Source organism: Colossoma macropomum, unplaced genomic scaffold (assembly GCF_904425465.1).
Source record: "Colossoma macropomum unplaced genomic scaffold, Colossoma_macropomum, whole genome shotgun sequence".
NCBI classification, from domain to species: Eukaryota; Metazoa; Chordata; class Actinopteri; order Characiformes; family Serrasalmidae; genus Colossoma; species Colossoma macropomum.
This window is the reverse complement of record NW_023494788.1, coordinates 9,344,784-9,361,394: the sequence shown is the minus strand read 5'-3', so window position 1 is coordinate 9,361,394 and position 16,611 is coordinate 9,344,784. Positions and strand designations below refer to the sequence as shown.

At 39.8% G+C, this 16,611-nt stretch overlaps 1 protein-coding gene across 1 annotated transcript in view; it reads right to left on the bottom strand.

Moving 5' to 3' along the window:
- The window catches only part of dock4 (dedicator of cytokinesis 4), a 104,738-nt gene that overhangs the window by 25,010 nt on the left and 63,117 nt on the right, over positions 1-16,611 (bottom strand). The window contains exons 21-30 of the mRNA XM_036568283.1: positions 13,112-13,193; positions 10,608-10,778; positions 5,697-5,889; positions 5,393-5,523; positions 4,283-4,417; positions 3,546-3,644; positions 3,183-3,277; positions 2,857-2,932; positions 560-660; positions 227-285 (exon numbers count right to left, since the gene is read on the bottom strand). Of these exons, the coding sequence (XP_036424176.1) occupies positions 227-285; positions 560-660; positions 2,857-2,932; positions 3,183-3,277; positions 3,546-3,644; positions 4,283-4,417; positions 5,393-5,523; positions 5,697-5,889; positions 10,608-10,778; positions 13,112-13,193 (1,142 nt within the window). The remainder of the gene's footprint in view (positions 1-226; positions 286-559; positions 661-2,856; positions 2,933-3,182; positions 3,278-3,545; positions 3,645-4,282; positions 4,418-5,392; positions 5,524-5,696; positions 5,890-10,607; positions 10,779-13,111; positions 13,194-16,611) is intronic.

Below are 16,611 nucleotides of genomic sequence, written 5' to 3'. Positions count from 1 at the left end.
GGGATCTAGCCAGTGCCCTAATTCATATCCACTATGTACTGATTGAGAGAACTGAGACACAGCCTGAGGCTCAACTTGCAGCCTGGATCTTGAAGGACATATAATAAACACAATTATTATACATGCTGACCAGGAGGGCACTTGTACAGTCTGAGGGCAAAAGGGCGGGCGCTCTACCCCCTTTAGGGTCTATCTGGGCACATGCCTGAGTGTGTGTTAGGCTCACCCAGATTCTGCCACATGCTGAAGATTTCACAGCCGATCATCACCCGCATGTCTCCATACCTTCATAGTAATAAAAACAGCAATAAACTGGACATCGGCAAGGGCTGAGATACATTCCTATTCCTGTTACGCAATCACTGTTATAGTAAAACTAGTAATTAGACAAAGTTAGACAGATTCAAGAAACTAAGACAAGACTGCAATTCTTAAGAGGAGCCTATGCTCATTCATTACTACCATCTTAGACGCTGCACACAGTGCATGACAATCTGAAACCTTTTCCAACAGTTCTCTATGGGCTTTCTGACTGTGTAGAAAAATGGAAGCTGCTCACTTTTCCAGCACTTTCTTCCTTTTGGACGGAGGGAACATCTCAAGCTGGAGGCACGGCTGAATAATGAATATTATCGAAAGATAAAAATAGGACTCCCACACCTGAAAGAGAAAGTATAACAGGACTATATATCAACTTCTGCAAAAGTTTGCAAAAAGTCTGCCAAAGCACCCCTGGTCAAATTACATATTTTGTTAATTTAAGTGAAAAGAAGTGAAAATAATTTAACACGTCCTCTAGAGGGAACACGCTTAAATATGGCACTTTTTTGTATATTTTAGAGTACAGTTTCTATTTATTTGCTAAGCTTAACATATTAGAAAAAATGAAATATAAAATCGAAAATGAGCCATAACTTTTGCACAGACCACACGTTGATTTATTTTTTGTTAAATTCAGCAAATAAAATAAATAAAGTTCTGTGTTAACTTATTTACACTTAGAAAAACAACAAAATGTGTCATTTGATCAGGGGTGCCCAATGACTGAATATCTAAATGCCACTGTCCACACTGTTGACATGGTCAAATGAAGGGTGGACGGCTAATATCAAGTTCCCTATCAGTGCCATACATAAGTGTTATATTGAAAATATGTTGCAATATATTCTCTTTATATTGTGAAACATATTGACATTAGGAATGCATGACCAGGTTTTTGTGACTGATATTCAGTCACTTTATTATTTTTATTTTGGCCGATCTGTGTTGCAGTTTTATGAAGTAAGTAATATAAGTCAGATAAGTTCACTTGCACTGTATTTGAATGCTGCATGTATTAAAATGCTGTACAATTATTACGCATGACTCGTTGTGCTAAACTGCCAGTTCCCTCTTACTTCTGATGGAGCACTTTATTTGAGTCATGTTTTTTAAAAGGGCAACTGATTTTTCATTTAAGAACTTCAAATGCATGTTTGGCCCAAAGAGCAAATGATGGTCACAAGAACATAAAACCTTTTATCAAGATTTACTAGCATTGTATTACTATTATGTGGAAATCACCCCCTGGCCTTTGGATAAAGGGAGTGTCATTCAACACCCCCTGAAAAAATAATGTTTAATATAAAGAAAAAACCTAAGGTTTTACATATTTCCAATCCAGGACAGAAGATTTCGGAGTGATTGAATTATTAATAATCTAACTATTTTTTATTGAACCTTTTATACTTTTCTCACCTGTATACTATACTAGTTCTTATTGTATACTTGATCTTATTGTATAAGCACTAGAGGGCTGCTATCTGATTTGAGTCTGTCAAGGCCCAACAAAATATTGGGTTTCGGGTCGGGCTTGGGATGTTTTTTTTACATGCAGCGTTGGGCTCGTGTCTGTTTACTAATGACTGATTTTTTGTGACATAGACTTGTAAATCTTGCACACTTGCATGCCTTTTCTCCTTCCCTCTCTCTCTCTCTCTCCCTCACTCTCTTTCTCTCTCTCACGCAGAGGTAGGAATTCTTTCCATTTTGCTATCCAAGCTCACCCGAAGTGTGTTAAGCATTCCTGAAAGTAGCTGCAGTAGCGAGTAGAGGAACATTTTAACAATTTATGAGAGGACAAGTGTTCCATAATCAGTACTGACAGCGTATTACAGATGAGCAAAACACCAGTTTAACTCAACAAAACAAAGCACTGTAAAGCTGCGTCTGCGATTATCCATCTCTATTAGTGCACTGAAGCTGAAGTTAGCTTCATGTTCCATTCCTCCTTAAACGGCACTGCCAGAATGTAACTGCTGCACCATTTGAGGTGGATGAAATTTTTGAATAAGAAGCGGATAAATAAGAAACTTCAGTCTCGTGCATTCAAGCAGGTTCAGATTGGGCTACAATTGCATGCCCATGCAGACCTCCAATGAGCACTGCTCAGGTAAGAGTGGGCGGGGTGGGGTGGGTGAGTTTGTAGAGTTTTAAATTATATCATTTTTTTCAATGTGTAATTTTTTAACATAAAGGTAAATTTAATAAACATTGACAAAAAAGAGGAAGTAATGTTATTTCTGTTGTGTCTATGGCTAATAGAAAGTACTGGTAATGCTCCAGTGATAATTTGGCTAATTTGGCTGTAAAGAAATGAGAATCAGCCACTGAACTGTCAATCTTTAGCCAACATACAACAACATATTTCAATATAATTCATAGGGATCGTGACAGACATGAGGTTTTAGAAATTAAAGGAAAGGAACAGCCTGGCTGCTTTCAGGGAGAAGAAGAAAGATGAGACAAATATGGTTGAAATGCACACAAACACAGACAGATGCATCGCCAACGCACACAAATGCAATTTTCTCATACCTTGAAGTCAAATTTCTCATTAAGGAAGTTGTTGCGCAGCGTGTCAGAGAGATAGAGGACCGTGGTGATGATCACACTGGAAACAAGTGGGAAAAACACAGTTATCAACATATTCAACATATTCTATAGTCTGCAGATTACAGCACAATACAGCCCACACCATATAATAAACTTCTCCTAAACCTGTTTCATTTAGCATTTGTTCCTACAGGCCTGATTCATATTCAGCTCTTTCTGATATGCTAAAGCAGGAAATCCACTTAAGTATGCAGTGCTTTGGTCCTCAAGGACTGGACTTCAAAAGCCCTTTGGCCTACTGAACTTACTTATTAGTGACCAATCTCATGACTGTCCAGTCTTTAGGGAACATGTCTGGCCGGATGAGAATTCTGAAGACAGTGAACAGCTGCAGGAGAAAATTCTGGAACAGAAGAAGAAGAGAGCACAGCAAAGTTCAAGAGCTGTCAGAAAAACAGTTCATGCTTTTGAAACACACACACATAAAAATAATATTTATGTTTTTACTCATTTCAATGTTGTAAAAACAGATTGTGGTTTGATCAATTGATTGTCTGATTTATCACTGTTGCCATCATTGGTACAAGTGACTGAAGTAGGGCAGAACAAACAGGACTCTCTATAGGATTCTGTTTCGTGTGAGTGGGTCAGAGGGGATTCAATAAACTTACCGCCAGCTCGTCTTTACCGGGGAAGCGGCTCAGGAGCTGCTGGTAGTCCTTATCACTCAACTGCCTCAGCAGAGTGAGCAAACAGGCCACGAATTCACCCTACACACAAAAACTGCTTCTAAACACACTGTAGAAATGCTTCAGAAACAAAAATGAATAACTGAAAACTGCTTTTACTTTTAGTTAACTTTTAGTTAGGAAACACAATTTTTCATAAAGAGGTATAATTAAATCATTAAGGTATAAACAAAGTCATTCAGAGCAATTTGATGTGAAATGTGCCGCTATAGAGAAACTTATCAGAATTGTTCACAGTGGTGGTGATAGGAACCGGACTTCTGAAGAGCTTAATGCCTCTGAAAGCTCCCTCACAGGGTCGAGAGACACATACAGGACACTTTATAAGTCAAAACAATCTCCCAAAAAGGTACTTACTTATTTATTTCGCACCATTTTTCCATGATCAGTATTGTATTTAAAACTCAGAAGACACACATAGGTTCAGTGGTCATTTTGGATGGTAAATGAAATTGTTATATTTGTGTTGTAGACATTGTGACCTCTGGTTCCTATCAACACCACTGTTAAGAAAAAGGCTGGTAATTTTCTCTACAGTGAACCATTTCACATCAAAGCACTCTGGATGACTCCAACTGAAATGCTTCATTGTCTAGATCTGGGCTTAAAGAGTATCTTTAAGCTACTGCCTGAAGTGTGTGGTATATGAGGTCACTCACGGTGACGTCCTGATACTGCAGACGCAGTGAGGTGGCCGCTGGCTGGGGTCGATTAGTGACCTCCAGTATAGTCCTCAGTAACACTCCAGACAGACTGTCCATGATTACATTCACTTCCTCAGACACAACACAGTCCTACACACACACACACACACACACACACACACACACACAAAGAGAACACAAGAGAACATCAGTAACTCACCAAGTTCTAATTAGGCATAGATTCTTTGCTAACAAGTAATGGAGGCTTGATTAGCATTGTGCAATTACATCAAGTAATCTGAAAAGAGGCTTGTTAACGTGTTTTCTGACACTGTATGAAAAAGTACCTCATAAATGAAAACAGTACTAGCAGCTTTCAGTAGGCCTGAATTTTGACTGTCCTTGACTGTTTATTTTACAGTATGTGTGTGAAGACTGAGGCATGCAGTGTGCACAAAGCTAACTGGTAGGGTTAAGCTTCCATTACTTGTTAGCTACATTAGCCTCAAAGCTTCAGTGCAAAACTTACAAGCAAACTTCAAACAGCAATATTTCTGTGCTGATCAACTATCTGGTCATATTCAAAGGTTTGGACACCCCCTGTCAAATCACAAAATCTAAGCCAAATGAAAATCAGTTAACATATCCTGTACTGAGAACACACTTCTGCACATTGTAATGCATAATTACTGTTTAAGTAAAAAATAAATAAATTTAAAATAAACACACAAAAAAAAAAGTTTAAAATTTATGTTTTATTTTGCCCCAATATGCTAAAAACTGAAATTGAAATTGTGCACTAAAATTTATAGCGATAGGAACCCTCAACTTATTTTCACTTACAAAATCAACAAAATGTGTCATTTAACCAAGGGTGCTCAAACTTTTGCATATGACTGTATTTGGGGGGGAGAAGAAAATTTAGTAAATAATGTTTTTTTAAAACATGCTCAATATTAGTGGAATGATATTATAACAACAATCTCATAACAGGAAATATTAGATAAATCAGTGAGAATCAAGATTTCACTTGCCAATTTACTATTTGTTTGCAGTGTACTGTCCCTGTTAAATACAGTAACGTGAGCCATTGCAGAGAAAAGCGTTTGAAGCTGGAACACTTACAGTGTTGGGGTCTTTGTGGACCAGTGACAGCATGCTGGTGAGGATATTAGCACACAGAACCAGCTCCTTCTGCTCCTGCAGGTATGTGCGGAGAAGATGGAGAACCACAGGCAGCAACACACACCGCGACTCTGCAAACAAACACACACACACAGACTTTACTTCACAGTCTGTCCTACTAATGTAATATTCCAGTAATCACTGAAATACACAAATTACATGCCTAAGAGCAAACAATAACCTCATCCTGTACACTGATTCAGTCTGAGAGCAGAGATAATATAATGTTATTTGGAATGCGCACCTGCATTGGTGTAGAGTGGGCTCTCCACAGTCTTGGCCATGCACTGCAGCTTGACGGCCTGCAGGGGGCACTCTGTGTGCGTGTTTGCAGGCAGGCTGCTGAGTGTGTCTCGCGCCAGGTTTGCCACCTCCCGCACACTAAACACTTTCAACAGCTCACAACACACAGTGGGGAAAGACCTCAGAAACACAGCCTGAGGGGACACACACACACACACACACACACACACACACACACACAGAGAGTGCAAAAATGAATAAAATACATCAAACATTCATTAGAGTAAAATGGATGGGTTATTATTATGGATGTAAGAATGCATTCTATTTCTTTTTTTTTGCTTTTTATTGTTTGTATCCCATGACTGTGTAAATATTTGCTTCAGTCACATTTGCACAGTACCACACAAAATTTAGAGACTTACTCTTATTTATTTAATTTCCAGTCAAAATGGTTATTAACTACAAATTATTCATATTTCAGGAGATGCTTCTGAGGAGACCAGATACATAATGACCACCCCAGACCTCACCCCAGAGTCCAGACCTCAATATCACTGAATGTGTCTGGAATTTCTTTGATGGGATCGTGAGAAGCAGAAAATACAAAAACAACTTTCTAAGACTGAACTTGAAGTGTGGAAAATTATCTTTGCAGATTTCCTTATTAAACTGAAAGCAAGTCTCTTGAAAATAAAGCTGTCCCGAAGTCAAAGAGTGAAAGAGAGAGAAAAATGTGATATTATATTTAGTTGTTGGCACTTCTGTGTGATGTTCTCTTAACCCTTGTGTGATGTTGGGGTTTGTGGGACCCATTTTCAGTGTTTACCAAAAGAAAAATGATGCGATTTATTATTATTTTAACCTCAGATTCCTTGGTCTTTGCTCATTTTCTGTGAAGAACCTATAAAATAACACATTTTCAGTGTCTTCACACTGTTCACCCCCCACACATTTATATTACACACGTGGTGTTGGGCTGAACCCTGGGGAATAAAAGTGTGGAGGTGCTGTGTCCTTCACTCTGTTCTCCTACATGGCCTGCTGTTAGTGTGTGTGTGTGTGTGTGTGTGTGTGTGTGTGTGTGTGTGTGCGTGTGTGTGAGGGTGGACAACATGGACAGGCTGCTGACTGGCTACAGCTGCTAAAGGAGAACCCTACGCTGGACACTTGTGATATTTTAAACATCTGGTATTTTTACATAAATTGTTATGGCTGTATTGATTTAAAAAACAATGCGGTGGGTCCACCAGACCACTGAGTAACAAACACATCAAGGGTTAAATATATATGCTTTAAACCTGATGCTGAGACTTAATGATGTACTGAATCATTTCAATTGCTGAAATCATTGAACTGTAATTGAATTGAATCATTGTGTGTTACTATGGCAACATCCCACAGAGCCCGGGTGTGTAAGCAAGGTACCATTTATTCACAATAACGGCAATAAATGTGATCTACTGCTAATGTGACCTTGTCCTCATGTACTGGAGACACTTACAAAGCTCAGGCCCTCTGAGCACAACATGGAAGAGCAGCACTGAGAGTAACAGAACTGCTGGGACAGAGTTCTTACTCCTGCCTGATTACCACAGATACCGAAAGATTAGGCAAAGTGAGTGTATGTTGCTATGTTGCTCCAGTGTTTGAAAGTTTACAAGAACGTAAGTCAGTGTTTCCCACGTCTAGACTATACTTGGGTGCCCACTCAGAGTGCATCGCCTTCAACCAAGTATATTTCATCCCAATTTTAACAATATCCAGTTTTAATTTCATCACATTTTAACAAATTCCAAAGAGAAAATATTTTATATTTGTATAAATAAACAATGACACATAGGCCCAATCCCATTTCACCCCTTGCCCCTAGCATTTAGCCCTTTCACACTTAGGGTAGGGTGTTTTGTTGAGATAGAGGGGTAGGGTCAAGTGTTAGAGCTACATGTCCCTCCAAACGAAGGTTTTTCAGAGGGACATTCCAAACAGAGTGTTACAAGAAAAAAACTGAATACCGACAAGGTGGCTGCGCGAGCGACCAAAGAAACCCACAAATGTGAGAATTTTCTCTGTTAAAAAATTACAATAAACATTGTATTATCTTAGTTTAATGTCATTTCAATGTATTATGGTCCTTTTCTAAATAACAAGCATAAAAAAACGCTAACAGTATGCTAATGTGTCGGTAGCTAGCTAGCTAAATTACCATTAATTCCATTTAAGGTGGAACAGGAAAATTCAAACAAGAAGCTGTGAATAGCTGACTTCAGCTTCAGGTCACTGAAGACTTAGGAGTGAGCGATAACAAATAATTGCCCCCCCCCTCCCCCCTTTGAAGACATGTGATGCCCTAATGTAACTAAAGCCCAGCAGTGAAGTTGCTGAACTTTACCCTCCTCTGCTATCACTGCAGACTGGCAGGGTCGCCTACAGAGCAACGCTAGTAGCCTGTTAATGAAGTAATGCTCTTATTTATTTGAGGGTCCAGTTTCATAGGGGATGATTCCAACGACTGTAACTCAGGTCTAAGGGGCAAGGCAGCACTCGAATACAAGGGGTAGGGGTAAAAATAAGAAATGGGATTGGGCCAAAGTGTCACGGCTGCAAAGCATTGTTTTTTCCTATGGTCCAACCTAAGCCAAGTCCATGTAAAAAAAGAAAACATGCCTTAATTGAATATATGAACAAGTAAACAGATGCTGTAATGAGTTTGGATATCTGTTTATTAAAATGGCTTTATTAATCATGGCTTTTTTCCACCTTAAATAAACAGGCTACATTGCTTAAGCTCTCTACTAATAACCATTCATTTTAGCCAGTAATGCTGTCAACATTTGCATTGCTTCATGCTGTCGTTGGTCACGTGAGGCATAAAATGGTGTTTTTATCAACATCAACATGAAAACGCAGTGTTCGACCTGTGTTGTTACAGTGTAACAGCAGTGGTTCTGAATTTGCATTATGTAGAGAAGTCTTTCACACTTGCATTCAGCAGCTGCCCAAAAGCTCCTACTGTAAGCAACGTTCAAGTCAAAGGGTTTTTCTGTTCTTTTCTAAGTGCAGGAAGATACGTTGGATTTGTCCATGTTAATCAACAGCACAGGACACGGCAGATAAAGATTAGTTAGGTGGCGCATTCCTTTAAAGGAAGAGCCTCCATACAGCCTGCACAGTGAAGAATGTAGACTGTGCTCAGTGGAGGACATCAAACATGTATATATGTATGGCACTCACAGACGTGCACATACACACACACACACACACACACACACACACACACACAAAAGCTTCAGTATAAATACAGTGTGTGCAGTGACACAGGGCTGGCACTGATCCCGCAGTCTCCGTGTGCTGCGGATTAGTCGCGGGTAGCCGGAGATGCTTTGTGTCCTCAGGCATGTTTAATTGAAATCTGCTCTCCTGCTGCGTCGCCATAACAAGCATGAACCCGCACACACGCCTGCCTGTGTTTATTACAAAATCAAAATATGTGCTTTCATACAGTGTGTGTCTGTAAATGGATGAGTGTGTGTGTGTGTGTGTGTGTGTGTGTGTGTGTGTGTGTGTGTGTCACCATTAATATTCATGGCGTGTGTACGTTTGTTTTCTAAGGCATGCAGAGCTACCCTGCACACACACACACATGCGCACACACACACACACTGCTGCCGGTACTGAGCACAGTGGATGCTGAGAGTGTGAAACTGCGTGAGAGACTGTAAACAGACTCAGTGTGAAAACAAGTGTGCGCTCATCTCTGTTCCACCTGTATTTGTAGGTGTGTGTGTCTCATCTGTGTGTATTAGGGCTGCATACATCACAGATTTTAGCACAGTAACCCAGAGTCACCTCAGTGTTCTACTTTCCTTGGAGGAAATACATCATCTAAACACCTATCCGATATTTTAAAGCAAATATCTGCAGATTCGAATGTCACTGTGCATCAAAAGGCATAAGGAAGTGCAGACAGACGTCAGAGGGAATACGCCAAGATGCATGGAGAATTTTTTTCAACCAAAAGAGAAAATACTGACCCATAAAGACAAGATCAAACAGGACAACAAAATCTAACACTTAAATCATTTCAATGATAATAAAAATGAGAAGCATTTATTAAAAACACTGTTTTATTCCTTCTTACCTTTTCCGTGGTGACTGTGAGACATTAAACGTTAGATTTAGAAATTGCTAATCTTTGTTCATGATGAAAAAATTCACAAGCAAAAGCCGAACAGCAAAATATAACATTAAATTTAATTACTTGATGATGCCATGCTTTAAAGATAAAACAACAAATATTTTCTCCAGTGTATTAAACATTTGTAGACACAAAATGTGAGTTGCTTCATGGGTTCCTGAGTGGTGCGGTGGACTAAGCCCTCACCCCAACAGAATGTTGTGAGTTTGAACCCCAGCAACGCCATAGCTGTCCATAAGTGTGTACCTGAGAGGAGAAATGTCTAGCAGGATTGTGTGATGGAAAAAGTTCTGACTAGTGGGGAAGTTGAGTATAAAAACAAGTTCATTTATTTACCTAACTGAGAAAAATTAAGAGAACTTTTGACTCAACTAAGAAGTCTGAGCTAACTTAGTTTGAGTCAACTAAAGAAAAGCCATGAAAGCAGTTACTATATCATTTTGAGTTGAGCTGACCTCTCATTTTTTAAGAGTGTAGTGATTTGAGCATGCAGTGTACATCAGACTTTCTGCTGACCTCTGAGGGCAAAGACAGCATCATAGCCTGACATGAACTGAAACATAAGAAAAATTCTTTTGCAGTGCATATTCACCTCGAAATGCAGCATCTGACACTAGCCTTCAGCGCTTGGACCACTCTTGGACCACTCTGTGGTAATGACTGACAGACTAGTTATAATGAACAGCCGTGCAACCCCTAGTGTGTGTTTCTCACCTGCGTGTGTGTGACGGGGCTGATTCCTTTGCTCTGGTGGGAGAGGAACAGGTGGATGGATTTGAAGAGCTCGTGAACAGAACAGCGGAACTCCTCCTCTGCCTGCGCCGCTGTGGCTGCAGCATACAGCATGCGCGACTGCACAATGTACTTAAACAGGTACTCTGCAGCCTGCATGCGCACAAACACACACACACACACACACACACACACACACAACAGAAAACGTTACAGTAAATTACAACCTTTTTTAACAGTCACTCACACATATAACACACTTAAAGAAGTATTCTGAATAAAAGCAGTATTTAACATGTAATTTGTCCTCTTATGCAGAAGCAGAAGTATCTCTCAGTCTGACTAGATTCCTTGACATGCTTTTGTCCCTTACTATGATACCCAGAATGCACTAGGCAAAGGAAGTATTCCCCTTCACTTCTTCTCTTATGATTTCTGCACACTGAATAATTCAGAGTGGTTTGAGTCAGAATAGTTCACAGTGATGGAACCACAGTGATGGAACCAGATGTCCAGGAACCAGGGGCTGTATTCACAAAAGTGTCTTAAGAAATAAAACCTTCTTAAATAGGTGTTTTTTCTTAACTTCCTTCTTAAGAAAAAAATTATGGGAAATTGTTATTCTTCAAATAACATCTCTTATTTTCACTTCTTAAGCATTTCCTTAAGAATAATTCTACGAACAAGTGGTATTCTTAAAAATATTATGAAAATATTATGTAGCCTCACACTTGTCTTAGGCTGTAAGAGTTGACAAGATGAGCATCTAAATTTATCACGGACGCTGCCTCTGCTGCTCCTGCCCGTCCTCGTCCGTCACCCTATAATTATCATATTTTCCAATGAGGATTTTTTCCTGTTGGCTGCGTCTTCAACCATCACTTCTAGTTCGCTAATTTTTTTTAGAATGCTCAGTTTGATGTGTTCCTCTGAGGGGATTAACATAATAACGGAAATACATACATACATACATCATCTAAACCACTTATCCTTCTGGGTCGTGGTGGGGTGCTGGAACAACGGAAATAACAGTTAGAAATTCAAAATGTAACTTGCGTCATTTATGGTACATGATAAAATGCAATGTAGTATACATGAAAAAACAATGAAGTTTTTTAAGAAAATCTTAAGAAAATATTTACGATTATCTTAAGATGATATTTGAGAACTTCTTACATTTTTTTTCAAGAATTGCTTTTAAGAACATTCTTACGAACTTAGTATTTGTCTTAAGAACCTTCGTAATTTTTTCCTTGAGAAAGGAATCCAGCCCCAGATGTAACTACTTCTAAGCTACTTCACAGAAAGCTATTACATGAAATGGTTATGAATCTGATGACTGAGATGTTGTTGTACGATAGTTTTGAGAAGATTTTGGCCTAAAACTTATTTTTAAAATACATTGATGGTGGAGAGGTAAACGCAGGACTTTCTGAGAAAAAACAGCTCCTAAAGAAAATTTATGTTATTTCAGTTTACCACAATTTGGCCATCAACACTGCATCTTAACACTCAGACGACGTGTAGGGTCACTGTTCATTTTGGATAGTAAATAAAACGGCTGTATTTGTGTTGTAGACATCCTGCATTCTTATCACCACCACTGTAAAGGAATCTGACTCTGTAAATTTTGAAAATGCTCCATTTTACATGAAATCACTCTGAATGACTTTGTTTACATCTCAAGCATCTTATCATACAGGCCTTTTTTTGAAAATCAGTGGAATTCCCCTTTAACATTTATTGTTACATTTTATTACATCATGAAACATACAAAGTCAGGCCATAACAGACGTCAGTGGCAATCAGCTGATCCTAAATTGGCCTAAAAGCGTAACCCCGAGCTCTGAGGCTCTGCACGAAACACTTCTGCTCTATATTTGTCACGTTTGAGGGAAGAAAACATTTTATTGCTTCCAAAATCACAAGTGTTTGAAAGGTTTGAGCAAACGTGGAAGCATTTCACAGCCAGGCAGCCTCACACTGGAGAACGGCGCAGGCTCAGGAACAGAGAGACGCGCTGGCTTTCTGGAGCCCTTTATGAAGTCCTGCTCTTAAACAGGATATGCTTATGAAAGAGGTGCCAGCAGCGTCTTCAATCTGAGGGTGAACGAGAGGGTAAAGATGCTGAATGCTGATGAAGGTTATTCAGAGTCGCCAGCACACTGAGCTCTGTGGAACAGGATACACACCCAGCGGGTGGGAGGGGGGCCGGGCGGGAGAGGGGTACGTACATATGTGCATTTGTTTTGTGTGTGTGTGGCTGTTTTGTTTGTGTCTACGTGTGAATGTGTGAGAGTGTGTGAATGCAAGAGAGAGTGGAAGAGAGAGAGAGAGAGAGAGAGAGAGAGAGAAAGAGGGTGGGAGTGAGAGAAAGAGAGAGGAAGAAGGGGGAGAGAGAGAGAGAGAGATAGAAAAAAGAGTAAAATGGAGAGAGACCGGCTCCAAACAGCAAGACTGTCTGAACAGCACTGAAGAGTTTTCACCTTGAGAACCTGCTGGATCTGCTCCTGGTGCTCAGCATCGATGATCCGATCCACGTACCACTTCAACACTCGGATCAGGTCCCTGCACGCACACACACACACACAGACACAGACAGTGCATTCATAAACAGAGAGAAAAAATGAAACTACTACATGTGGAACTGACTATTGATGAACTGGAGGAAATGTACATTTTTTGGCTCCTCCTAATACAGTACTGCACAAAAGTCAGAGAACACCCTTCATTTATTTCTCTTTACTAGCCAAAATGGCCATTAAGCACAAGTATGTTAAGCACAAGTAAGACTCCTAACAAAAATTTAAATGTAGTTATGTTGTAACTGAAGACTGGGGGAGGGACACGGCTGAAACCCCTCTTCCAATCTAACGCCCTATTAATTCACATTCTCACCTTCCATTCTTGTGACGAAGTGTTCGCAATCCCCACCGCCACCCCATCTCCTCCCTGTTCCCAGTCCTACATCAGTCCTGCTACAGCTATAAGGGGGTCTGGCCTTCTAGCTACAGGCAGAAGCTGCCCAGAGCTCCAGCCCAAGTTCTCAGAGTTCTCCCCTACCTCCCTCAATCAGTTTTCTCTCACACTACCACCATGTTGAAGGCATGGTCTGAACCTGATGGGCTACCAAAGCTGCCCCATCAGATAAACAGTGATTAAAGGTTTCATCTTTGAGAGAAAGGAGAAAATCAGGCTCCACTCTTGATTCAGATCTGAAAACATCCACAGGAGTTTCTGTCCATCCTTCCACTGTGAGAAGACAACTCAGCACTATGAGTCTGAAAGGATTTGTAGCTGAAAAGATGTTACTGAGAAAAGGAACATTGACAAATCAAACAAAGAATGTGAGCAATGGACTGACCACCCCAGAGCCCAGGCCTCAACATCACTGAATGTGTTTGGGATTATTTGGATTGTGAGAAGCAGAAAAATCAACCAACCTCTAAGACTGAACTTTGGAGGTAAAAATATCCCTGCAGATTTTGAGTTGTTAAAGCTAATGAATATTTTTTCTGTTAAATACATGTTTTCTATGTTAAATATGTCCAATTCTATCCATAGAATTATATTTATGTATAACAAAACAGTCCAAAAAACAGCAAAAGAAACACATTCCATAATCCAGCAAAACATAATATCTCATCTAAAGCACAAATGGTGTCTCATACACACAGTATAAGTAGCTTCATGAACACTGAAACCCTGCACTGTTCCACAGAAAACCACAGTGTACAAATGACTTGGGTTTTAGTGTCATACGCCGATGCTCTTGTTAGCTTTGATCTGTGCTTTAGTGGAGGCAGTGAAGCACTGTGGCTTCTATTCCAGCATGCATGCTGCTGAGTGGATGAAGCTTGGAAATATTCTCATTCGGAGACGATTCTGCCTAGTAACACTGCCTCTGCCAAACTGTTTGATGATTCAAACGTATGTCTGGGGAATATCTTTCTCTGAAATGTGTGTATGGATTTATAGCCTGCATACTGAACAGAAGGGGTGTGTGAGTGTGTGTGTGTGTGTATAAGGGAGGGGAGGGGGCATTATTAAAAATTATATTAATCTGCAGAGAAATGCAGCACAACATCATTAAGAAAGAAAAGAAACACTTAGCTATTGTATTTACTTCCTGAATCTGCTGGGTTGTAATGAATCCAGATGAAATATGAATATTTTACAAAACTGGGTCTCTATGAGTAAGTCTGCTCATTTTGAGACCCAAGAGAATGATTTTTCTGTTAGGGGGAATGTTAACATTTGCTATAAGGCAAAAATGAATGTAATCTCAAGCCGAAGTACCAGCATACATATCCCAAAAGATTAAATCAAAAATTCTAATCAGACTGTAATTAAACACATGCGGGTAGCACGCTTACAAATTGAGAGGAAGTGTGTTACTGATGTTTTCAGTGCTGTGCTCCACATTTTCTACTGCTTTTCTACTAGAACAAAGAAAAACTCCCAAACAATTTACCGACTTCACTGTTCTCTTTATTGGAAACTTGACCTTGTACTTCAAGTCACTGGCCACTTTGTCTGAAACCCCAAACCCAACGTTGTGAAATGTTCAAAGAACATCTTAAACAGGTGATGCCATCATGCCTAAGTATAAAAGAAGCATAAAGTAAAGGTTTAGTCCTTTATGAGCAAGGATGAGTCAAGGCTCCCCACTTTGCAAAAAAAATAAAAAAATCATTGAATAATCCAGCAGTTTAAGAACAACGTTCCTCAATAAGCGATTACATGTAAGGAACTTCACCCTCAATGGTGCATAACAGCATCAAAAGATTCCATGAAGCCAGAAACATCTCTCTGCATAATGGACAAAGCCATATGTCAACAACATCCAGAAACACCACTGACTTCTCTGGGCTCGAGCTCCTTCACTGTTCTCTTTATCGGAAACTTAACCTCGTACTTCCACTCACTGGGCCACTTTATCTGAAACCCCAAACCCAATGTTGTGAAATGTGCAAAGAACATCTTAAACAGGTCATCATGTTTGGGTATAAAAGAAGCATAAAGTAAAGGTTTAGTCTTTTATGAGCAAGGATGAGTCGAGGCTTGCCACTTTGCACAGAAAAAAAGTCAGTGAATAATCTAGCAGTTCAAGAACAACATTTCTCAATAGGCGATTACATGTTAGGTTCTTCACCCTCAGTGGTGCATGACAGCATCAAAAGATTTCATGAAGCCAGAAACATCTTTCTGCATAATGGGCAAAGCCATCTGCCAACAACATCCAAAAACGCCACCGACTTCTCTGGGCTCAAGCTCATCAGATACAGACTGATACACAGTGGAAATGTATACTGTTGTCTTGTTTGTTTGTGTATTGTTTATGGAAATAATGGACTCTGTGCCAGAGAAGAAAAGGACTATCCAGACTCTTAGCAGCGTAAAGTTCAAATGGGTCTGTTGTTAATAGGAGAGGTAATGGAACACAGTGGTAAACATATTCCTGTCTAAACTTTTTGGACTGTGTTGCAGGCAGCAAATTTGAAAGAAGCTTTCAATCGTTTTATTAGCATTTCTCACACTGGCCCAACTTTTCTGAAACTGAGGTTTGTATGTCCACCTTGATGACGGCAGTAACTATTACAATTTCTCTATTAACCTCTACGCATGTAAAATGTGTAATACAAATATGTAAAATACAAACTGAACATGTCAATGTTGTTTACTGTATTTTTCCTTGAGCTTCAAAATATCCATCCGGACTGCAGATCAACCTTAGTGTGACAACCAGGATGCTGCGAGGCAGACCGCAGTGTATGCGCGTGTTTGTGTGAGTAAAGCCAATGGCAAGCCATCGAACTGCAAACTGCAAAAAAAACTCTAAGCCTCATTATTTTAACCTCATTAGAGTGTTCATATGCTATATCCCAGAGTAATCAGTGAGCCAGGCTGAGGTTTATTCCACTAAAACTGTGTACTGAGCTCAACTAATAGCCAAGGGACACACAAAAAAGAAACAGAAAATGGA